At 40.1% G+C, this 26,117-nt stretch overlaps 2 protein-coding genes and 1 pseudogene across 2 annotated transcripts in view; 2 read left to right on the top strand and 1 right to left on the bottom strand.

Moving 5' to 3' along the window:
- Positions 1 to 7,362: 7,362 nt before the first annotated feature.
- LOC145501292 (uncharacterized) overlaps positions 7,363 to 26,117 on the top strand; it is a 41,080-nt gene continuing 22,325 nt past the window's right edge. The window contains exons 1-4 of the mRNA XM_081480781.1: positions 7,363 to 7,956; positions 8,618 to 8,848; positions 14,628 to 14,781; positions 18,566 to 18,750. Coding sequence (XP_081336907.1) covers positions 7,488 to 7,956; positions 8,618 to 8,848; positions 14,628 to 14,781; positions 18,566 to 18,750 — 1,039 coding nt within the window. The 5' untranslated portion in view covers positions 7,363 to 7,487. The remainder of the gene's footprint in view (positions 7,957 to 8,617; positions 8,849 to 14,627; positions 14,782 to 18,565; positions 18,751 to 26,117) is intronic.
- On the top strand, positions 19,951 to 20,993 carry LOC145501454 (uncharacterized; annotated as a pseudogene).
- On the bottom strand, positions 22,448 to 25,574 carry LOC145501506 (uncharacterized). The gene is made up of 2 exons (XM_081480971.1): positions 25,259 to 25,574; positions 22,448 to 25,058 (listed from the first exon to the last, which is right to left on the bottom strand). Exon 2 carries the CDS (start codon positions 23,984 to 23,986, stop codon positions 23,390 to 23,392), a length of 597 nt encoding a protein of 198 aa, XP_081337097.1. The 5' UTR covers positions 23,987 to 25,058; positions 25,259 to 25,574; the 3' UTR covers positions 22,448 to 23,389.

Here is a 26,117-nt window from a genome sequence, read left to right on the forward strand (position 1 = left end):
AAAAACTGCCATACATCAAAATTCACACACAACAAACACTACACTGCAGGCAGCTCTAATAATAATAATAATAATAATAATAATAATAATGACAATAATAATAATAATAATAATAATTTATTGATTTATAGTGCGCTTTTTAACATACCAGGTGATCAAAAGCGCATTACAACAATAAATAACCTAAAACTATACAAGTATTAAAAATCTACAATAAAATTTAAAAATAATAATTTAAAAAAAAAAAAACACTACATCATTTATTATATATACATATTTGCAATAAATGAATAGCGAAATACTTCAGGAAATCTACAAAGGTTTTTTCGAGAATTGCATCCCATCTTTTCCTGATAGTTGCGATTTTCTGATTTTGTTTTGTTATAGATTCTTCGGTTTCTGACTTAATTTTAACTTTCTTTAGAAACATAGCAAAATCAGAGTATCACCATCTGGAATTTCAAAACTCATTACGAAATGTCATTGTAAGGATAATTTTGGAATAAAGTCTTTATAACATCCAAAATCTCAAAAGAATATGTACCTATTGAGCACCACTAGAGATGTCTCACGTCCAAGCAGTGTAGCGCGTCCGGTGTAAACTGTAGGTACCTAAACCCCTATATCAAATTAAAGCTTATAGAGCTGGCTAGCTATCAAACGATACAAAGAATTTTGAAATACAATAAATTGTCGAATTTTTTACAACCTGTAAACGTGAGCGTCCGAATCCCCATTTAGGTCCCTTTTGAAAGCTACAAGACAAAGGGAATTAATGTTCGTTTGTCCTCAAATTTGGACAGTAGCTAGTTTGACAAATAAACAACAAAAACGTTTCTAAAAAAACAAAAAACGTTTAATATGTTTATCACCGCTATTTGTGTTTTATTCCTCGTTAAACTACGATGGCCCAAGAACAAAAGCCTTTATAAAAACGTTTCTGCCAATTTTTTATTTCCAAAAAGTTTTTCTCCGAGAGCGATTTTCTACGATTACTCCACATTTTTAAACCTTTTTTTCTAAATGTCCCGTAACCTTTCATAGAAATTGAATATGGCAAATCGCAGACATAAGTTTTTTAGTACTTTGGGTCCGGAAACTGAGGGACAAATTAAATAAGTGAAAAACAAAATTCGCATTGACCGTTTGAAAAGGTGTTTTGGACGCTCGCACTTAATTAGAGGCAAAAAATTCGTCAATGCATTTTATTTAAAAATTGTTGGTACACGCTTATTTAAAATTTAAGAGAAGACGGGGTGCCCTAATCGAGGGGGACGCATATTGAATTTTTCCCAGATATGATTGGTTTTTTTTTTGTAATATGTGTCAGTCTCTTAAAGGTCCAAGAAGGATTTTCTCTCTCTTGAAGAACTACATATTACTAGTATAACCCCTTTAGCCGGTCTAGGCCTGCTGCACAAGCTTGGTTGGGCTTTGGAGCAGTGAATCAGCAGACCTTCACTACCGTCCGTTGCAACAGCAATGCGCAGTGCTTGAATAAGTCAATAATCACTTGCTTTTGATTGAACACGACTAAAGCTATACATCCTTTGTTGTCTCAGTACTCGTCCATAAAACAGGGGGAGGGGAGGGGGTGCTTATTCGAGGGGAGGCGCTTATTATAAATTTTGGCCGATAGGACGGGGGCACATTCGAAGGGGACGCTTATTTGACGGGAGGCGTTAATTTGAGGATTTACGGTAGTTGAGGCAGCTCTATAAGCGTTAATTTGATATGGGGGTTTAGGTATCTACAGTGTAAGCCGGACGCGCTACATCGCTTGGACGTTAGACACCTCTATTTCTAAACCAAAAGGCGATGACCAAGACTAAATGATTGATCTGTATAGTTTTAGTATCAAATGAACTTCAAGAAATACCCCACAAAAAAAACTACTCTCACGCAAGATAAAACAATGTACAAAGTTGTAAATAGTTTATGTTCTTACTGATGTCAGCGAATAATTTACTTTAGATTGAAAAATTCGTCTTGACTCGTAGCTTTCAAAAGGTGATTCGGACGCTCGCATTTAGAGGTCACAAAAAATTCGGCATTTCATATTTTATCTCAAAATTCATGGTATCTCGTTTTTCTTTAAATTTATTTTACCATTGCTATTATCCGGACCAGTTACAAAATAAGAAAATAACAATAACAATAACCTACTTTTCACGAAAGCTGTGAAGATTCAATCAAAAACTATGATGATATGGTTTAATTCTTAAATACTTTAACAACAACAACAACAACAACAACAACTTTATTCATACACACAAAAATCTAAACTTAACAATGTAAAAGAATACAAATGGTAAACTGAGAAAAGATTTTACGTAAACTGCAGTTAGCGCTATATATTAGCTGGTCGAAACGGGAGGTAAAGAACGTTGCTAGTTACAAATACGATTGTATAGTGCGATTGTAAGCTGTTCCATAGCTCGATCCCGCTGGAAAAAAAAGAAAGAAAGAAAAACTTTTCTTTTGTAATCATTGCGGGTTTATAGAAGTGCTAGTTTGCTTTAACAACTCCTAAATCTAATTCATAGACGTCACGTCGCGAAACACAGAACTACAGTAGACCTGCGTATTCAGAATTCATCCGTCTTAAGTCTTATGCATCATTGTAGCTTTCTTTTCCAATTTTTAATGACTGACTTTTCTCCACCCTAATGCCCAGAACCAATGATCGAGATTACAGATATTATATGTAGGCTAAACGATGGTTGTCAGTTTAAGATAGTTTACATTAAAACTGGCAAAAACTGGGTTCTTGTTAATCGCGTTAAGGTAGAAGTTATCAAGACTTTCGGATGATCTTTCTATTTAAAATAATTAAAGTGCATCTAACCCCAAAAATATTTTCAATAAGAAATGCCTTAACTGTGCTCTGTTCTGTTATAAAGCCGACAGGCAGCAAGAGCAGAAAAGAAGTGGAGGGGGAAATACGAAGCGAATGACGTGTGCTTCTTAGCATTCTTCATTTGTTTTGTTTTTTAGATCGTGTGAAGACAGAGCATTTCAGCCAGTTCTTGCTAATTTTGCGTTAGAATTGTACTGTTTAATCGAGAAATTGCTCTTCTGTTATTTATTTATTTATTTATTTAATGATTATTTACTTTTCTTTGAGCTTAATAGTATAGATCTCTTGCTTAGGTTAAGTAGCTCGCCGTTAATAGCTTTGCTAATTGCGAGCTACCAAAGATCTATTATCTGAATTTTTGAAATAAAGTTGTCGAAAGTAAAGCTGGACGCACAAAAAATACATCCTCTCAGTTTCATTGTTGTTGCTTTCATAGTTACAGAGGAACGGGATGTGGACAAAATCATGCCCAAGTAAAAAAAATAGAAAAATTAAAATCCTTATCATAAGATAAGAGAAGATGTGATGAGTGAAAATGAGATGCAGGATGCTGCGTGCTTTGGTACCTTGAAGAGGCTTGTCAGGCTCTGGAAGAGTTTTGAAACTGAAACAAAAAAGTTAGAGAAATAAATTAAAATTAAATAAATAAGTAAATAAATATATTAATTGACTACTTCCTCAATGGGGCTTTTCAGGGCCAATGGAAACACACAGTTGCGGGAAATACAACTATTCCGTCGATGTCAACTGTGTCTTTTTATTCTTTTGCTTTGATACGTGCAGGGTGTGGTCCAGTGATTGAAAACACACTCAGAAGTCCCGGATATCCTAACGATTACCCAAAGAATACAGATTGTATTTCTCCGGTTCCTATTCCACACGGCATGGTGATCAATATTACCATTAACGAACTTTACCTGGAGGATAGTATATCTTGCGAGTAAGTACTGATTTTTAGCGTATTATTAAGTTGTGAGGTCCAGCTACTTGGATTACTTTCTCAACAGAATGCAAAACCTGAATGTACTGAAGTTTCATAGTAACAAGAACGAAAAATTCTGAAACTAAATTACAGCTGTAAGTTAAAGGGCCCTAGTCAGCCACACCTTGGGTTTTTTTTTACATGCGAGAGTTTTGCTATTATATTTTATTCGGAGCATGGCAAAACGAAGGAAATCACTGTGAAACTACTGAAGATAACTTAACATACTGTTGCATGTTGACATGTTGCAACAACATTTTTCCTAGTTTGAAAGTTTTGCTAGTGCGGAAAAGGAAGCAGAGTTGGCGCAGTGGTGAGAGCGCTCGCCTCCCACCAATGTGGCCCGGGCTCGATTCTGCCCCGATGTGGGTTGAGTTTGTTGTTGGTTCTCGCCTTGCTCCGAGGGTTTTCTTCGGGTTCTCCGGTTTTCCTCCGTCCACAAAAACTAACACTCTTAATTCCAGTTCCACCAGGATAGAGGAGCCGCATGCAAACCAGCTAAGGCTGATGTAGCTTTCTCTCTTAATATTGTAATTTATTTTTAACTTATTTATTTACGTTGCGGGGACAACGCAAAATGATGCATGAAATTAAGTTGTGTCGAATTGGTCGGTCATGAAGCAGGAACAAAATGACCCCACTTCTAAATGTCGCATCGTAAGCACTGCTCTTGCACACTGTCCCCGCTAAAACAAAGAAATGAACCAATCTCCTCTTCGTGTGCACCTGCTTGTTTACTGTCCCTGCAACATTGGTCTTATGCGTACACACGAATGGGCTTGTCCCGCCTCACTTTTAGAGCTTGCCGTACTCTGATTCTATTGAGTGCAAACCACTTGCAATATTCGCATAAGAATACTAGTATAAATTTATTAATTGTAGATAGTGCGACGCAACTTCAATGAGAATGAAGTGAGAAACTACAATGGCAGTCAGTTACACTTACCCTCTCTTTAACTCAACTTAACACTTTGTAAGAAGTCACGCAACTGTTATATACCCGACTAAGGCACATGATTATCAGCTAGGCATGTGCAATTCAACCGGATTTCTAATCAGCACTTTCCAGGGTCGCTCGGTTCTCGAGTGCTGGTCAAGGGGAATGAAGAATCTGGGTTCCAGGTTGAAGTGACCCTTCGTTATAGAAAGTCACTTTTTAATTTATGTTTCATTTCTTTGTAGCCGAAATTATTTACAGATTACCAATGAGAAGAATCGGGTGTTTGGCAAATACTGTGGTCGCATGACTGGAAAGACAGTTTTTGTATCTGGACAATACGCCTTGATAAAATTCTACTCAGACAGCAAAAGTCAAAGCAGAGGATTTCTGATGAGTTTTTCAACTGTTGTGCCACCCTGTAAGAAATGACAATGGAATGAAGTTTATGCTTTTATAATTGTCATAATAACTTTAAATCGTGTTAAGACCATACTAACTATGTTAAGACACAGAAGGTAGATATTTCTTAACCAATTATAAAACCAAAATAGAAAAAAAGCAGCTATAAGGCGTGTTTCTGCAAGGGTAACTGCTAGGGGGGGGGGGGAGGGCTGGTGGGGGGGGGGGAACGATAGAAATTGATATAGAGAATCAATCAATATAATGAATATCGATCGCTCGATATCTGTAGACATAGAAAATGACTTTAGAAAACGATAGGAATTTGAAATTTTGCGACACACTCCACCAAGCTTTGAATTCTGGAGTTTTGCATCGACATAGCCTCCTTTGAATCAAGTTAAATTTTTGAATGCCCAAAGGAGTTTTTATCTCGAACACATATGGGACAATTATCAAAAACTTTGGTTCCCTACAGCTGCTGTCGTCATAGGGCGTTAGTGAAATTTCTTGCTATGGGGTAAGCGAGTGGTTTTTGGTGGGAGATACGCCATTTTATTCTCACACGAGCGAAGCCCACGAGCAGGGCGCTTATATGCATGGCCTATTTCCGCCCTAGCTGGCACGAGGGAATTCGCTGGCGGCGAAGCCCTGAGTTCCTCCCATAGTTATTGGGGGTCAAACCTTTGGCCTGTGGGTTGTTGGTCCATAGAAACTTTCTGCATATTGCTTAATATGAATGTTGACGAGTTGCATATTTTCAATGAAAGAAAGGTGATGTTATGTTTCACAGTGTGAATACTATGTCCCTCTTGTCTACTTTCTAAAAAACTGAATTTATTAATTAAGCAAATTGGAGATTTTCTTGTTAGCACTTTCTGTTTCAATCTTAGGTTAAAAACACTCCCAGTGTGTTTCAATGATTTCTGTACAGAAAATACTTGAATTCATAACCATTATACAAGGAAGTCTGATAATCTACATAAAAAGGGACAAATTAAGGTGTTTACACAACAAGAAATAAAATAATTAATATATGGAACACTATTCCACATGAAATAAAACAGTCTTTTTCAATAAATATATTTAAAAATCCCTTTTTTTAAACAGTTTTAACTATCAGAATAATTTTTGCTTATTGCAATTTAATTAGTACTACACAGCTGTCATTACTTGCTTATTCCTGATACCAAATTTCTTAGATATTTTGTCATTAAGGTCATTTAATTATGGGGGGACTACATAACCCTGTAAAGGTTTCTTTAGTGTGCCTCCATGCTTTCATATTTGTCTTAATGTAAATGGAAAATAAACATACTGCTTGATTGATTAATTGATTGATTGACACACAAAAAGTCGAGCAATATTTGTTCCGCAGTATGATTATTTATTCTCAAGGTATTGTTCCAAAAGTTGCATAGGAATATCTATGCTGGTACGACCCCTTCATAAGGTAAACTTAACAACCGTCTTTGCAATGAGTTGTCATCTCCATCAAGAACAAGGTGTGTTACTAGATATCCAATCCCATTTCCGCTTTCATGAAAACGATCATACACGCGATTCAAGACGAATTCTATGCTGTGGCGACGGTAGCCCTCTAAAGAATCCATTTTTCAGTTGGCAGAGAACAAATTATTTATAAATACTTCATGTATAAGTGCATGGAATCAAGTAACAGCTCATGTAATGTAAGTCGAATTATAGCCTCTATGGGTGGACGAGTCGATGAAACGCCTCAACGAAACGATGAAACGCCACATCGAAACAATGAAATGCCATAACGAAACGACGAAACGGCAAAACGGCAAACGAAGACAAACAGATGTGGTCAGTGGCGAGTCGAACTCGTAAAACGACGAGTCGAAGAGGCCAGCCGACGAATCGAACTGACAAGATGACGAGACGAATTCACGGAGCGATGAGTCGACTTCTTAAAACCGCGAGTCGAACTGGACGAGTCGAACTCGAAAAACAACGACTCGACTAGAAGTATCGGTGTACGGAAACGATGAAACGCCATAATGAAACGACGAGTCGAACATTTTGTCCACGATCCACCTTCGTACAAATGGCCAACTCCTCCTGTCCTAAAGAATATTTCTACTGGTATCGTATTTTCTTGTTCTTTGTGACGATGTAAATAATGTTTTTCTTTCTAATTCGTAGCTGTGCCAGAACCTGTCGCCTTCTACCCTTTGAACGCTCGCTACAAAGCCGCAGAAAAAGAGAACAGGCAGCTAAAGGGAATCCTGGGAGATGTTGCGATTACAAACGGACCCTACAACGAACCAGGCGGAGCGTACATGTTTTATGGCACTGATAGCAGCTTCATCAGGTTTCCGAATGGATGGGGCCTGGACACTCGGTTCTCAATCACACTAATGTGCTGGATTGAACCCGGAGGCCAAGATGGATCACTAATCACATACAAAGATTCTGAATGGGGAGTCCAGATGCGGATTGGTGACGGCAAATTTTGTAATCAAATCGTCAAGCAAAGAAATTCTCAACTACTTCTTAATATAACAACTGCTGAGGTTCTTCCAGCAGGAAAGTGGGTTCATGTTGCAGCAAGTTACGATCACAACACCGGGAATAACTCGCTGTATATCAATGGACATTTCAGTGTCTCGAAAAACATTGGCAAAGTTTATGAGATTGAAACCACCTCGACTGTTTGGATGGGGCGTACTTTCAAAGGGAAAATCGCGGAGATGAGGGTTTACGATGTCGCACTGAACGAGGCACAGATACAAACATCGATAAGACAAGGTAGCTGCACTTTTCCTGAAATCGTTGTCTCCTCACCCTCTGCGATGATTCCCTTAATTATTGAAGCTCCCATTATTGGACAACCTCGCAAGAGGTAGCAGACGCCCGTTTCAGCATCTCGTTTCGCAAAACAACGTCTCATTAGACGACAAAAGAAATGATGAATAGAACCGGAGAATGTACTGAATGTCTGCATGTACGTCTGCACGCTAAAAGTCACACGCACCAACCATTTTTAAGGCCATTAAAAGCAACGTCTTGGCCACTTGTTGGAACTCTGTCATGAAAGGACTTCTGGGGAAAACAAACTACGTCAGTTTTCTTTCCACCTAATAGCTACATTTGAGCAAAAAATGAAAGAAATTAGTGTTTTTAAATGGTAATCTATTGCCAAGATCATTTCTTCACTTTAAACTCCATGCACAGTTCATGTTTTATAATTATCTCACACATATCAGACGTTTTTGGGTTGTTTGGACCACGCAGCTAGACCTTGCTCCACAAATATATGTATTTGTGTCAATATGTCAACTAAAACCATGTTTTGACGTAATCTGTGACTCTGTTACAGCAAGATGTGATTTATTTAAAATTAATGTAAGCAGGTATGGTTCAGTCAATGAACATTAAGGGTAAAAGGTTTTTATTTCTAACCGATTAGTTCCACCAATGGTAACATTCCCAGCTGCTCTGTTAGCAATACAAGGAGGCATGCTGTCATGTTCAGCCAGAGGAACTCCTCCCATATACACAGCACTGATACGGAACTCTACAGTACTGGTGAATATAACAAACACTGCAACCATCCGTCTGGACAAGGATGCAAACTACACCTGCCAGGCCATCAACCAGTATGGAATTGAAGTGAAAGAACTCGAAGTCAATTTCACAAGTAAGAGTTTTTCTCTGGTCTAATCCTCTTTTCTTGTCAAAATAGTGCAATGCTTGAGAGTCATTCGAGAAAACGCTCTGTAAGGCCCCTCTGGGTGCATAGACTGTTCACAGTCCCCTATTTTTTCGTGAGATCGTAGATGTCGATCGTTGAGCTCGACGGGCTGCCATCTTGATCTCTTGATGCGAGCGAAACTGGATAGAGTACAAAATACCCGTGGGTAGGGGTGGTGGGGGGCACGGCTGGCGGAAAAAATAGGGAGACTGGAACAGCTTTACTCTAGTCTCGTGTTCAAGGGGCGCGGCCGCCAGGTTGGCGCCTCCGTTAATCAAATCTATTAACAATCTCCTCTCCTGAGAAAAAACCTGTCAAATCAGGGATGATGATATGTGTTGTGAATTTCGAAACATTTTGAAGGTTTACTAAGTTGCGTCGAATGAATGCGGGACGGAAGAACTCTTCTCTGACTCCAAAAAAAGCGGCAAAGCCCGCAGAGAATTCCAATTATTCAGTTGCGTGCCGTCTTTGTGGCATTAACTGTAAAATTTCAGTCGGAAATAAGAACAACCAACGGAGCTTTCAGCCATTTCCTTCGCGAAAACGAAACTTTGATATATTAAACTCTTGCCAAAACCAGTTGGAAAAACCGCCAAAACATCTTTTCCTTCGAATAAACGAGAAACGGCCTCCTTTTGCTCTCGCTTTAACACCAATCCTCCAAGAAAAGAAGCAGGCAGACGATCAAAATCAGAACACTCTCCAGAAAATTCTCTTGAAATCGATGCCATTTTGGCCTGAGCCGCGAAGTGATGAATGTCACTTTCTGTCACTCAAGTTGTTAACGCTCTGCTACGCTCTGATGAACTCTATTGTCCCTTCGACCAATCAGCTGTTGCCGTTGCTGGAGCAACTAACGCAGCGAACACCAGACAGTGCGAAGCTGTTACAGTCTCCCTATTTTTTCCGCCCCGTCACCCCCACGCTATTAACCCCACCGCCACTGCCCACGGGCATTTTGTACTCTCCCCAGTTTCGCTCGCATCAAGAGACCAAGATGGCGGTCCATCGAACTCAACGATCGACATCTACGATCTCACGGAAAAATAGGGGACTGTGAACAGTCTACTGGGCGCAAAGCATTAAGCCCACTGGCGGATCCAGACCTTGAGCTGGGGGGGGGGGGGTGTTTTGCTTGCCCTGCCGACTTTTCTTCCTTCTGTGATTTCTTCTTTTTTACCAAAAATAAGGGGAGGCCTCCGAGCCCCTCTCCTAGATCCGCCACTGAGCCCCTGTACTGCAAAAAATAAATGAACGGGTTGGAAACTATAACTTAAAGGAACGTTTCATGCTGTCTAACTATTCGTTGGCCATGGCATCTCTTGATTTAAGTGACATTTTATGCAGTGATCGCACTTCAAGACATATCTTGAATGCTTTCAATCGTGGCCAAAACGTTTGAGACACTGTTATTTTTCCATAAAAACGGGAATCCAATTTACTCCCCCTTCCCCTCTGGACAATGCTGGGTGTCAAGAGTCAATGAATTGCAGAAATGGCCAATTAATTACTGCGAAGTGATTTAATAAAATAACTGAGAAAGTACGCGCACTCCCATTGATTGGTCGATAGGTGTGTTTAGATCAGCGTATGTAAACACGGCTGTGACGTTTTAGATTCGCTTGTATCTTCAAGAAGTATTTTACAAAAGCAATAGTGTACTTTTTCGAGTTTACGTAGCTTCATCTAAACACTTGAGGAGTTGGAAGAATTTTCAAAAGGTTTGACCTGCGTCTCGGGTTTGAATAACTATCTCGAATTCTCCCAACCCCTCATGTGTTTAGTTGAGGCTACTTAAGAGTCACCGACCGGAAATATCGAGAATGGCTGGCCAGGTTCGAAAAATCGGAAATCCTGAAACTTTGCCTGAAGAAAGCTTTTAGGGAACTACTTTCGAAAATATTATTCCGATTTTCTTAGAATTTAAAGTATTCGAGAAATTCGCAAAAAACGAAAATACAGCTTTTTGCCTCATTAAAGATGCAAAAAATTGACAAAGTTCTCGGTATTCGTATCGAAACAATTTACAAAACTAGAACACGGGGTAAACGTAGCATAAGAGCTTTACTTTTCTTCTATCTAACAATGAGAAGTTTTAAATTTTTCAAGCATTTTGAAGGGTTTCGTCGACCGTCGAAGAATTGCCTTTTCAAGCCCCTATGAAAACGGCAAAAATTGCGTAGTTTTACGGGCTTAAAACGCATCTTGGTATGTCCGATATGGAACTAGAACAAGTACTGTGCAAAAGAGTGTCGCTTCTACTATAATAATATGGAAAATAATTTCTGGGCAATCGAGGTTCACACAGGTAAAATGCAAAAGTTCGCGACAGTCTCTTCTCAAATTTGCATAATGCGGTATGTTCAAAGAACTCTATTGCTGAGCACTCTAGTCTGTTTTTGTTCCATTTGTGGGCCCTGCTTTGTGGGAAATATACAAAAAGAGAGTTGATCCATGTCGTTATTACAACATTGTTTCATTATTTCACGCAAGGTACATAAAACTACAGAAAAAGTCCAAAATATAAGTTCAAAGTCACATAGACTAAATACGCTACATGTATTACGTGACTAGCGTCACACAATATTTATTTTCAGTTGGCTACAATTGGAATTACTAGATTATTGAGGTTTAGACACTTGCTTATAATAGAGACATAGCAGGATTTGTCTTTCCCGTTTATATACACTCGATTAGTCTGCAAATATTCGAAAGGAGACTGATCTTTTAAAGTAAAGTTTAGCATGTGTCTCGATTTTGATCTTGATGGAAAACGAAGTAATTAAATACACGAAATGAAACGAAGAGGTTTTATTAACGTGATCCAGCCAGACCAAGGAAGCAAATTTTCTTGAAAAATAGAGTAAGATTGTTTGAAATCAATCCCGCGATCTGACCTCGGTTGGAATTCGGCCTAGTCCAAACGTCGCGTTTCTGCCGTGCCGACCTCAAATAAATTTGTCCCGGCAGTGGCAATGACAAGAGAACAGCGGTGATTCCAAACGTCGAGTTCAATCAGTCGCGCAGAAGATCGGAAGACGCTTGCTTTGCTGAAGGCCATTTTAAATGCTACAAATATTAGCAACGGCAGCTGATGCAGGCTATGAATTCAGTTCGGCACGGTACGTAAGAGCACGCCGAAGTCAAGTCGCGCTACACGGCATGCAAACTTTATTCATTCCCCCGGGAAGGAGGCTGGGGGGGGGGGGGGGGCGGAGGCTCATATAAAAATAACGGGGGTGCTCGTCGTACATTTTAGGGATTAATCTTCAAAAGGTGCACCGCGAGGGCTTTTGCGGGGGATAATGTGTTATGTAAACGGTTGTCAGCTTAACCATCGATTTTCCCTCTTTCTTTATTATTTGGAAACTATTAAGTAATTGAAGACACCAACAACGACAAGAAAACATTGTTAGAAATATATCGAGTGGTCATTCTATGATGAGACTATTCAATTATGCAAAAAGTTCACCTAGCCTTAAAAACGTTTGTGTTTGCTGACGCGCGTTCTTACTGCCTAGATTTTTTGTTCCAAATACTGATTGAAGACGAAGTTTAATCGAAGTTTTTATTTCGACCCGATGTTGGGTAAACTAAAACTCCTTTTAAGCCCGTAAAATTACGCAATTTTTCTGTTTCCATAGGGGCTTGAATTCTTCGACAGTCGACGGAACCTCTCAAAATTTAATTCAATATGAAGCTTTCAATATGCTTAGTTTATCCGGTGTTCTAGTCTTGTAAATTGTTTCAATGCGAATACCGAGAACTTCCACTCAAGCGCGACAGTAGCACGACGTTTGAAACCATCCATGCACTCAGTTCGGCAGGCTGAATTAAAGTCGGTGCGACTACTTATAGCACGGCAGGCCTAATGCCGTTCCGCACGGCAGTAGCGCGACTTGGCTTCGAACGGCATGCTCTTGCTTTGCACGTGCCGAACTGAACCAGAGGGGCGATGAATGGTAAATGCCAGACTGCGCGAGACGGCGAGACGAGGGCTATTCTTTGCGAGCCCGAGACATATTGACTTTCTAGATTGCGAAACCGAGACTTCAAAGTGTTTTGAGTGCGAGCGAAGCAAAGCAAACAGTCTTACCCTATTTTTCAAGAAAACCTGCTTCCTTGGTCTAGCTGGATCACGTTAATATGAACTCTTCGTTTCATTTAGTGCATCTAATTAATCCGTTTTCCATCAAGATCAAAATCGACAAACACTGGTTAAAAAATACTTTAAAAGACCAGTCTCCTTTCGAATATAGACTCCTAAAGTGTGACGTCACCAAAGAATAAATTTGAGAAATTATGGGATTTGGCGCGGAATTCGAATAGAGCGTCCTTAAAAAAGGGTCCTTGCCAAAAATTACCTCTTAATTGTAATTCCCAGCCGAAATATAAAGGATAAAAATTTGGTACTGCCCCATATAAATCTCTCTAATTTTGAGTCAGTTCTAAACTGAAGGAACTGAAACAAATTTTGAAGGGTTTGTATGGGATGCTATCAAACTTTGACCCCTTATATCTCTATCGGGAATTGCAATTCAGAGCTTATTTTTGGGATGAGGGCATCTTTTAGGATCCTCTATAAGAATGTGACATCATATCCCGGAATTTCAATTTTGTGACGTCATCACTTTAGGACTCTATTTGCAGACTAATCGAGTGTGTATAGACGGTAAAGACAAACCCCAAAAATTGGAGCTAACTGAAAATATCTCTTACGTGACGCCAGTCACGTAATACATGTAGCGTGTTAAATCTATGTAACTTTGAACTTATATTTTGGACTTTTTCTAGAGATTTTTTGTATCTTGCGTGAAATAATAAAGCAATGTTGTAATAACGACATGGATCAACTCTCTTTTTGTATATTTCCCACAAAGCATGGCCCACAAATGGAACAAAAACAGACTAGAGTGCTCAACAATAGAGTTCTTTGAACATACCGCATTATGCAAATTCGGGAAGAGACTGTCGCGAACTTTTGCATTTTAGCTGTGTGAACCTCGATTGCCCAGAAATTATTTTCCATGTTATTATATTAGAAGCGACACTCTTTTGCACAGTACTTGTTTTAATTCCATATCGGACATACCAAGATGCGTTTTAAGCCCGTAAAACTACGCAATTTTTGCCGTTTTCATAGGGGCTTGAAAAGGCAATTCTTCAACGGTCGACGGAATCCTTCAAAATGCTTGAAAAATTTAAAACCTACTATTGATAGATAGAAGAAAAGTAAAGCTCTTATGCTAAGTTTACCCGGAGTTCTAGTTTTGTAAATTGTTTCAATGCGAATACCGAGAACTTTGTCAATTTTCCAGATTTTGTTTGCATGTTTAATGAGGCAAAAAGCTATATTTCCGGTTTTTGCGAATTTCTCGAAGACTTTAAATTCCACGGAAATCAGAATAATATTTTCGAAAGTGGCTCTCCAAAAGCGTTCTTTAGGCAAAGTTTCAGTATTTTCGATTATTCTAACCTGGCCAGCCATTCTCGATATTTCCAGTCAGTGACTCTTAAACACGGAAAAAGGTACTCATCGCTAAATCTGAAGCTCGATGTCCTAAACTTGAAGACCTCCATGAAAACAGCAACAACCCAATAAAGTAAACATGCATTCTCATCTTTCAAGTCATGCAAGTTGGTATTAAGCCTAGAGAGGTTTTAACTAGGCCTTTGTTATTGGATGTCCATTTTACTAAAATGAATTAACTGGTCTTAACAGCGTTTGGCCCAGAGATCGGCTTTCTGATCAGTGAAGGATATCCTGTCAGCTACCCAAGGTATGCGGACAATGTACATACATATCCTATTCCAGAAGGCTGGTCGATGAACATTTACTTTCAGGATTTTGATGTGGAAGAAAGTCGATTTTGCGGGTAAGTGATATGGTTGTGATTATCGAGGTGTATCAGTGTATCTAACGTAACTTAGCGACGTGTGATGGTGTTACGCTTCTGATAACATTTTATTTATTAAGGATCCTTTGATCCTTCTACTCCTGCCCGGGGTCCAGGTATATGCCTAGTCCTGCGAAAACCCCGACGCATTTAGCTCCCTTATGGGTTTGGTCTCGCATGTTGGAGAGAATGCAAACATGATGCTGCATTCCTATCTATTTCATCTCCTGTTGATCAAATATGGATATTATAATACTTATAGATTTTATCGCTATCTGAGATTATCAATTTCATATTGAAGGATCACACGTCTTTAATTTTTCAATGACACATGCATTGTAAGTTACTTGGCATATTTAAAGTGCCTATGAAATGAAATTTTTGCCCCCTTTTTATTCCAGAAAATTAAAGTCTATATGTTACACTGATTCATAATTTTCCAATTTAACCTCTGGTCAGGCGCATAAAACGGTTTTTAATCCCTCCAAGCCAAAAAGTGCAAGTGTCGTATACTAGTCTAAACTAGTCGCGTCAGTGTATTTCCTACAAAGTTACCACTCGTTGAGATAGGGTTTTTTGGCGATTTTATTCAGTGGAAAATGTCCTAAGACGATGAATTACCCAGTAATACATCATCTTCGTCTTATGTTGAATCGCTGCAGTCAGTGAGAGAAGGGGAGGGCTCTTTTAATTCAATCGCTCAGCTCTATCAAGTCGAGCATTTACATTGCCGACGTGGAAGAACGGGACGTGAAGTAGAAAGATGAGGACGACGAAGGTGCTATACGCTTTGCGACCTTAGAATCTCGATTCGAAAGCAAGGAAACAGTCCGTAATTGGTTAACTATAACACCGTTATGCCTCCAAAATAAGAAAATGACGAAAGTGCCTTTCGCTTTGGCAAATTTAACCTGATTTAACCATTGCGGTCGCGGTTGTTTACAAATCTCACACACATACTACAAATATGAAGCTTCAATCAAAGGCATGCTCCAGTTGCTTCAAACAGTATTTCACCTTTTTTGCTCTGAGGGAAGAATATGTGTAATGTAAAAAAAAAAAATGCGAATCTTATTTATGGTGGTCACGCACTCGCCCGCTCGTTGGGTTTCTCAAAAACTCAGACCCAAAAATTACACAATTCCGTGTTTGCCGCGGATTGTTTCAAGACGTCTTGCCCGGGTCGGGACTGGGCACTACTGGAATTGACCCATAACTCCATTTGTCGTCGTAAAAAATAATAACTTATTCGTGCTTAGTTTCGCGCGTACTTAATGTTGTGATTTCCGCTAGGCGATATTTCTCGAGGTTTTAATTTCGTTATTTCAAGAAGACAAAATGAATAAACAGAAAGTTAAATTACGCGAAAATATGTCAACGAAGGTCTTATTTTAATAGTCTGTATAGAGGAAATGAATCATCAATGTGTCGAACTAAGGTATTTCAAACAGGAGCTCTTAATTAAGGTACAAACGCAATCAGTCATTCTCTTGTGTGCCAGTAGATTTAAATGTCATCTACAATCATGGACGAAAGTCTTGGGACAAATTTTGTACTTTTGGCGCTTTTGGGCACATGCCAGACGCGAATACAGCTTCACCTACCTAACTTCACCCCCCACACTCCATACAATGTTGAAAACTACTACTTGCAATTTCTTCTGATTTTCAACATTGTATTGGGTGAGGAGGGGAAGAGCAACCCGTTTTAAAAAAAAAGCAGCGCTCTTCTCAAACTTCAGTTGTAAAACACAGATAACTCGTTAAATTGCATAAGTGTCCCAAGGACTTCTGTCCTCGATTGTAGATGCTCAAAAGGATTTTCTAGAAGAAGTTTCGTTCCACTGACTACGTCTACCCCAGCCCTCTCTCATCCTTTTGCAATATCCTTCAGTGATAACTACAAGAAACCGGTTAATGGTCATTTTGATAACTGTACACTGAGATCCCGTGCACATGCACTACGCTGGAGAAATTTAAGAACGCAACAATCACCGATCACTTTGGATTTGTGTTTGAGGAAAACTCGAGCAGGCAAATAAAGTGATTTTCGTAACGTCATCGTTTTCGAAAAGCTCCGTTTACAAAATTTTTCCGTTTACACGCGTCCAAACGCGAAGCCGGCGTTTTAGTTTAAATTGCTCCGGTTTGAAGAGCGTTTTCGAAAAGTACTGTTTTCGTGACGGATTAGTGTGTACGGTAGGCCTAACCACAGAAATAAAGCTGCGTTTTCAAATTTCACCGGCGTGCTTTGCTTGGGGCCTGAAAGAACTGATCGAAAAAAAGTGATTCAGCTTAAATGGACACCATTTTCTTGTGTAGTATTTAACTTTGAGAGTGTAAAATTCGCCAGGTGTTTTATTCGCAAGTCTTAAGTTTCGCGATTTTTGAAATTCTCGGAAACAGAAAAATACAGGCGCGTGAAAATAAGTACGAATAGTTCTTTTCACTTATGATCTCTAAATTTTCCTCGTAGCATCTGGGTGGGTTTATCTGGTAGCTGAGAATCGGATTGATTCTTTTTTCAACGTTTTGCTGAAATGAGAGATCTGCAAAATCTTCTGATCGGCGAAAACGGAAAACTGATAACTGAGATACAACTGCCCCATCCAGACACTACTTAAACTGATTCCATTGTCTATACTTGGCTCTTATTGACCGAGCAGGAGGTCTGTATGGGAGAATCTTGACCGGGGTCGGGAGTACAGACCGAACGCAGTGAGGTCTGTACACACGACCGAGGTCGAGATTCTCACATACAGATCGACTAAGCTCGGTTTAATTAGATGTTTATTATATGGCAAACGAGAAAAAATTAATTCGTTTAATGTAACTGGTTTGTACTAGCTGACATTTTGCTTGCGAACGGTGATGGGCTGAACTTAATTCTGCCAAACCCGTCCTCTTTGCTATTTTCCTCATCAGGCTTCGCACTTCCATAACATGGATATTTTAAGGAACTAATGTTTTGGAAGAAAATAGTCAATATTTTTGTGTTTAGTTTGCAACTTTTTCACGGCAAAATGTAATCAGTCGAGATGCCTGTCTAGATGGGAAAATCTAGACCGCAGTTAATATCGATCTCAGCTAATCAAATTCGTGAATTCGGTAGTTCCCAGTCCTTGTGAGACACAGCCATGTAATAAAAAAAGCATATGTGGACTGTCCAAAGCCTGGTACAATTTGGTACATATAAGCATACCTTCTTTAAGGCTTAGTGCTATAACGACTTTCTGTAAACAGTCAGCTGCACGTTTTGTATTATATATAGTTACCTGTTTTCTGCTGGCTCGACAGATAATTCGCGTAGATATTTTGCGAGTTGCGTAGTATTTGAGAGCAACGATTGGAGTAAAATGTCCGCTTGTATGACCTGTCAAGCCATGGAATAAGGGATGTCATTTGCGACTGCATCGGCTGTATTTGTAGGTTATCATTTTCTTTTATTTTCAATGTTTTTAGTTTAAAAGTTAGTCACGACAATTCATCTCGTGTTCGAACACATCATTTTGTTTGGAGAGCACTCAAGAAGCTATTTGCTCTAGCTCTGCTGTCCCTCAAGCAGCTCTTGTGCTTCTTCTCGCGTGCATCATAATTCGATAATGCACGCTAAAGCATGACAATTCTTATTGCCAGGTTGTATCAGGAGCCATGTTAGTATGTAGTTTTTAATTAGATTTTTTTTGGAATGTCTCACGAGTATACTCAATTCAGTACTTAGTTTTAGTGGTTTAGTGCAAAACATTATTTACCTTTCTTTGTAGCAAAGACTTTTTGAGAATTACCGATGGGATGGGCAAAAGACATGATTACTGTGGTAACAAGACCGGTGAAAATCTTCGCGTGACTGGAGACCAAGTGGAAGTAATATTTCATTCAGACGGAGAGATTGAGCAAAGAGGATATCTGCTAAATTTCACTCTGGTTTCGTTGCCCTCGGTTTCAAGCGGTAAGTGGGACCATAAGGAAGCTGATAAAACTTGAAGAGTACACCAAGTTTATCTCCCACTTAAATAATTTCTAACATTTCATTTAAAGTTGTGACAATACATTGTTCGTGGCTAGTCTTACGCAGCTCGTTTCGTGCCGGCCAAGGGACTCATCAGAGGCCTTTCTGCTTGGCAAACTCGTTAGGCATCGCTAACAAAATGATGACAGCAATCTCGCCTTATATTGAATAAGGATTCCCGATCGCATTTCATTTTCACGAGAAAAACTGGAACACGAGTTTTCGACAAAACTAAGACATAAATAGCATCTCAAGAGACGATGTCTTTTGAGCGTGGTAATTTTCAATACGTCGAAACAGAGTTTTGTCATCGATTGCTATAATGAACGTTAACATTGACATGAATATTTGGCGTTTTAAGCCCTAAGTGCGCGGATTCTCTTTAAGGTTTACACACATATATAACGGGGGTTCTGGGACACATATTATTTTATAGAATCTCGGCTCTTAGAGTAGTGAAAATAAAATTTTTATTTTTACTACTCTAAGAGCCGAGATTCTATAAAATAAAAGGTGTCGCAAAACCCCCCGTTACATGTGTGGGGTGTTGGAATCCCGGAAAACTGAAGCTTTTAGGAATATAACCGGAACTCGCGGGGGCTGGTGTCCCAGAATTATTTTCTATTTTAAGAAATATGTTACCTTGGTATAAACAGCATAATGGCTACTTCAAGATTTTCATCTGACGTGTTGGAATTGTTCTATGGATTAATTCCGGAAGAAGAAAACAAAAGACAAAAGAGGCCTCTAGAGCATGTAGAAGTTGAGAGAGGCATGGATTTTGAATGGCTTAGAAATAATGTTACTGAATGGCTTCGTGTATGGAAAATGACTGTTCCAGAAGGTTATCCATACAAAGCTGATCTTTTGAAATTTGCGCAAAAAACAAAAGCAAGATTTACTGATGTGATTAAAAATGAAATCACCAGCTTGGCGATTGTCAAAACACAATTTGGGCTTCTTGTTAAGTTTTCAATCATCAGAAACAATGAATCGCAATACATGGAACATTATTTCAAGCAGAACGATCCTGTGGTTATTAACAGAAACAATAAAGCAATGATAAATGACGCCTTCAACCACTTCACTGATCAAGTGAAAGGTGAAATAGAGGCATGGTCGCAAGCTTAAGAGGTTCAGGCTGGGTGATAGAAAGGATTTTGGCCACATTTGTTAATGCTGCTCGATACGAACCATTTCGTGGAGGAAGCTATTTTCCTCTCCCAAAAAAGTTGCAAAATAAGAAAGCAATAATTAACATCCAAAACAGAGACAATCAGTGTCTGAGATGGGCGCTTCGTGCTGCTCTTTTCCCAGCAGCAAAAGGGAAAAAAAGTAGAAAGAACTAGCAGTTAACTCACAGAAGATCGTCTTAATTTCACTCGAAAAACAAAACCCAAATCTTGCAATCAATGTGTTTGGCTGGGAAAATGAACATGTTATTGTTCACAGAATCCGCGAAAAGGACGTTGCTATTCAACGAATAAACTTGATGCTTATCCAGCAAGGTGAAAATACTCTCTACAGCAATGTAAGAAGGCTAAGGGCACTCTTGTATGATCAAAACAGGCATAATGAGTGTAAACATTTCTGTGAACGTTGTTTGCATGGGTACAAAACAAAGGATCCGACTTGAAAAGCACAAACCTGAATGCAAAGGGTTGTTGAAAATACCAACAAGAGTAGAAATGCGAAAAGAGGGCGAGAACAAGGTGTCTTTCACAAACTACCACAAGCAGATGAAAGCGCCTTTCGTAATATACGCAGACTTTGAGTCTTTGTCAAGAAAGATCCACGGCTGCGATCTGCCAAAAACTCAAGAAGAAAGTTTTAACGTAAAAACAGAGATGCATGAGCCATGCGGGTTTGCTTAAACAATCGTAAGAAGCGATGTTGAAACGTGGGGCCCTGTTCATTACAGAGGTAAAGACGCAGTTTATGTGTTTTTGCAATGTATTTTAAGGGATGAAGCGGCAATGAGGGCGGAACTGGCAAACTCTAAGCCGCTCTTGATGACGCCTGAAGATTGGGAAAAACACAAAAACGCAACTGACCACCACATTTGTAATAAAAGTTTGGTTAAGGATCTTTTCTTGGACTCTATTTCTGTGTATGACTATGAAACTGGCGGTTATTGCGGTCAAAGCCACAAAGATGTTAGTACGAGGCAGTCCGAAAAATAAACTTTTTTGGGCCACAAAAAAAAAAAGAAAAGTAAGAGAGTAAACAGACCAATGGATTGCAAACAACCAGGAAACATGTTTGTTCTGCGCAAAGCCTTTGTTGGTGTCAAAACACAAAGACTCAGTGAAAGACTATTGCCACACGATAGGAAAGTACCGCGGCGCTGCGCATAATGAATGTAACTTCAAGCTTAGATTGAATGCAAAAACGGTGCCAATCCCGATTGTATTTCATAACTTGGAAGGCTATGATGGGCACCTTTTGATGCAGGCAGTGTCGAGAGTGCACGGAGAAATAAAATGCATCCCGAACAACGTGGAAAATTACATTTCATTCTCTTTGGGAAATCTCAGATTCATCAGTCGATAGTGCGAATTTCTTGCTGAGCAGTCTGGATTCTTGTAAAGGCAGCGACCCAAGTCTTTCAAAGTAACAGAGAAGAGGCACAAAGAGAAAGAAAAAAAGAAGGCTGCTCTTGAAGAAAGGAATTTACCCGTACGAATACATGGATTCTTTTGAAAGGTTTAGTGAGACAAAGCTGCCTGCAAAAGGGGCATTTTACTCCAAGAGCATCACCGAAGAAGAGTATGAGCACGCGCAGAAAGTATGGGAAGTATTCGGGTGCTAAAATCTCGGTGACTATCACAAATTGTACGTAACCACATACGTGTTGCTGTTAGCGGATGTTTTCGAAAACTTCAGAAAGGTATGTATAGAAAAATACGGGCTGGATCCAGCGCATTATTACAGTTCGCCGGGCTTGACCTGGGATGCTCTTCTGAAAAAGACAGGCGTGGAGCTTGAGCTCTTGACAGACCAAGACATGTACCTTTTCATCTCGATCGAGAGAGGAATGAGAGGAGGTATCTCAATGGTGAGCAAGCGCTATGCAAAGGCGAGCAACCGGCTGGTTGAAGGATACTACCCGAGCAAACCAACAAATTACATAACTTACTTAGACGCGAGTAACCTTTACGGCTGGGCGATGAGCTTGCCACTGCCGAAAAGCGGTTTCAAGTGGAAGCGTGTCATGCCCACAGAAGAACAGATGATGAAAATGAAAGAAAATTTAAAGAAGGGGTGGATACTAGAGGTAGACCTGAAGTACACTGAAGAGCTGCACGAAGAACAGAACAACTACCTACTTGCGTCGGAGAAAAAGGTCATTGGAAAGGAGTTAATGTCGGGTTACCAAAAGCGTTTGATGGAAGACCTGAAATTGGACCAACCGAACAGCGAGAAGCTAGTGCTGAAGCTGGAGGACAAAAACAATTACGTGGTACACCACAAGAACCCGCAGCTATATCTCAAACAAGGAATGCGTTTGAAAAGGTGCACAGAACGATCGAGTTTGAACAAGAACCCTGGATGGAGCCCTAGATCCGGATGAACACTGAATTCAGGAAGAAAGCGAAAAGGCGATTTCGAGAGCAACTTTTACAAACTTATGAACAACTCGGTGTTCGGAAAAACGATGGAGAACTTGAGAAACCGTATCGATATGAAGATTTTCCGAAGCTGGGAGACAGACGAGATATGTCGTTTGGTGGCCAGCCCTTCATTAGCAAGGTATGAGATATTTAGAAATGACTTGGGAGGCATACACATGCACAAAAGCAACTCCTACTGAACAAGCCTGTTCACACAGGTATGACAATTCTCGACAACAGCAAGATCTTGATGTATGATTTTTTCTATAAGTACTTGAAAACTAAGAATCGACCGAAGCGCGAGCTTATTTATACAGATACAGACAGCTTTCTCTTAGATATGGATATTGCGGAAGGCATTGATTTTTATGACAAAAGCAACTATCCAAAAGACCACATGCTTTACAGTGACAGAAATAAAAAGGTTCTGGGCGAGATGAAAGATGAGTGCGAGGGAGGGACAATTAAGGAAGCAGTGGCCATAAGGCCAAAAGTGTATTCAGTCTTGGAAGAAAACCAAAAAGATATAAGGAAAGCAAAGGGTGTGAAAAAGAATGTGGTGTAAAAGAAGTTAGGCACGAGCACTACGAAGAAGCGCTTTTAGCGAAAAAACAATTCTGGTATTGAATGAGCATTCTTCGCAGTGAGGGCCACGAGATAAATAGCATGCAGGTTTTCACTTTCATCCTTTGATACAAAGCATTGGATAGCGGATGACGGCGTTCACACACTGACATACAGACAAAAAGATATTAACGAAAGGCGTTAGCAGGCGGAAGCTGTGTATTTGGCGGCACAACCAACAGTTCTTGGTGGACAAAACCGCACGTAGGCCCGTCAAACAAGTAATAGATAACAGGCTCGTCAGGTCTGGTTACAGACTGTAGAGTTTCAAAGACCAGATTGGGTCTGTAGCTCTTTTAGTTCCGCCTTCAAGTTCACCGGGTTGATAAAAATATCTTACATTAATGAGAAGGGGGAGCTTTCTTTTCTTTCAGCCCAACAGGTCTGGAATACTTTGTAGAGGGTTTGGATGTGAGACAGCCTTCTCTTTCATTGAGACAGCCGTTTTTTTCCCCGATAGGACTGGTCACCCCATTGTTCAGAGCACTAGCAACGTCGGGAAGCCTTCTGACCCACGCAGTCGACCGCTGGCCAGAAGGCAGGAGCATTTCCACGGCATACTGATGACCGAACAAGCACTCCGCCAGCGTGCGGTTGAAACGTTCAATGATAGCTTGGTCTCTGTGAATTTCACTGCGCCCACGACGAATGGTTGTTTTGTGGTTTTCCATCTCTTTGGTCACACTTCCCATAACCTCGTGCCCAAGGTCGACTTGAAGCAACTGAGGCCACGTCAAAGGGCTTTGCTTGTAAATCGACTGAAAAGCTTTCGCAACTCCAGCTGAATCCTTTGAGGTTAGAGGCTCAGCTTCTTTGTAGCGGCTGGCCATGTCAACAACGGTCAGCACGTATTTGTAAACTTTCCGCCCCCCGTGGCAGCTTGTCGTGTGGCAGAAAAAGAAGGTCCGTTTGGTGGACCGCGTTGGGCGCCGATACATCAAATTTTGGGCGAGGAACGTAGCACGGCGCGGGAAGGTAGATCTGCCAAAGAGCTTGTTTGATAAGCCACTGCTCTGCAGTTTCTTCTGGGACTTCTGCAGCGTCCGTTATTTTTTAATGGCAGCGATACCTTTCCAGTAGCCCTGGGGGCTGTAGTAGACTTTGGTGAGCTTAGATCCATTATGTAACACCACGAAAAGTTCAAAGCAAACGAAAAGCTGCATAACCGAAAAACAACTTACCTTGTTTCTGCTGCTTACTGGGTTGATAAAAGTCAGAGAATTGAGGTTCTTTGGGGGTGTAATTGGGTGGCCTGGGAGCGTCTGGCGTTAGAGTTTGATTGCGTAATCAGTGTTCGTGAAGTCCTGCTTCGCCTTTTTTGTCATTTCCCTGATGGTTTCGATCCATTCAAAAAGCTTGGTGCGGTCACACGTGTATTTGGCGCAAGCGACATTATATGCTTCAATGGCTTTGTCATGCCGCTTTTTCCCTTCCAATGTGACCTTTCCGTCGCTGGACAAATAGCTGGCAAGATAGTTACCGCCAGTGAAAGCAACGGCGTTAATGATGGCGCTTCCGATCATCATCCCGATACTAGCAATTTGCACATATAGCAATTTGCTTAAACTTTTTAACTGGGTGGAAGAATCTTCTGGTCTTCGAGGTACTGTTCAGCGTGACGCTGCCAGGCATGACAGCGGTGAACTTTGCATAGTTCATGACGTTGCTGCTGGGGTCAGAGATGAAGTTCTCTTTCACAACCTTTTTCGCAATCCAGCCGATGCCGGCGGCTAAGCCAGTCAGAGTGGCGGCATCCATGATCGTTTTCACGAGCTTGTTGTCAGACATCGTATAATAATGCTAAAAATTATCAGTTCTCAGGTTTCACAACAATCGAAATATAATGATTTGTATGGGTTATATTCTTGAGCCTAAGTATACGAAGAATTATGAATAAAAATAAACCTACCAAGCTTCAGGTGTGTGATGAAGTTCCTTGTTTCTCGTGAGTTTTCTAGGCCGATTTATAGTCATTTAGTTGGTTTGTAGCTTCATTGCTTTGTCTTCTATCTTTTCCCAAGGTAGGTCACTGCATGACCCCAGCCGAGCGGGTCCACTGAACAAAGACAGTCGTAAATTCACTTGTATTAAATAAATACTCCTCGAAATTTCACAGACATCATGGATGATAGTTTTCGGAGCATTTGAGGTGAATTTACGGCCGTTTTCGTTCAGTGGACTCGTTCGGCTGGGGTCATGCAGTGCCCTACCTTGGGAAAAGACGTGAGTACTACAGTATGCCAAAGGAAACCATGCCACTGTGAGATCCATCTCATCATGGAGAAAACTATTCTCAAAAAGCTGAAAGATGAAAAATCACGCCATGAAATCTCTCCCTCTTGTAAATGTCTTTTTTTCAACAATGAAACGACATAAAAAGAGAAATACCGGTATTTGTTGGTTCTTTGTACTCAACACGTGACAATTTTATCACCTCTCGCGTGGCGCCGACGCAAAGCACGTATCTATAGCTCGCTTTACACCGCCACGTTACAAGAAAAGGTTGTGTACTGAGAGAAATGTGTGTGTGGTGGGTATCACATCAGTCTTCTATACTGTTTGAAATCATTGCATGAAGTTTATTTTTTATGCATTGTTTATTTACCTTTCTTTGAGCTTAATAGTATACCCCTCTTGTTTAGGTTAAGAAGCTCGCCGTTACCTGCGAGCTACCAAAGACTATTATCTTGGAGTAAAGTTGTTGAAAGCAAAGCTGGACGCACAAAAAATACACCCTCTCAGTTTCATTGTCGTTGCTTTCATAGTTACAGATGGATGGGGTGTGGACAAAATCATGCCCAAGTAAACAAAGAAAAACAGAAAAATTAAAATCCTTATCATAAGATAACAGAAGATTTGTTAAGTAAAAATGAGATGAAGGATGCTGTGTGTTTTGGTTTCTTGAGGACGCTTGTCAGGCCCTGGAGGGGTTTTGAAACTGAAACAAAAAAGTTAGAGAAATAAATAAAAATTAAATAAAGAAGTAAATAAATAAATATCGTAATTGACCACTTCCCCAGTGGGGCTTTTCAGGACCAATGGAAACTCACAGTTGCTGGAATACAACCA

This window comes from Orbicella franksi, chromosome 1 (genome assembly GCF_964199315.1).
Source record: "Orbicella franksi chromosome 1, jaOrbFran1.1, whole genome shotgun sequence".
Lineage (NCBI taxonomy): Eukaryota > Metazoa > Cnidaria > Anthozoa > Scleractinia > Merulinidae > Orbicella > Orbicella franksi.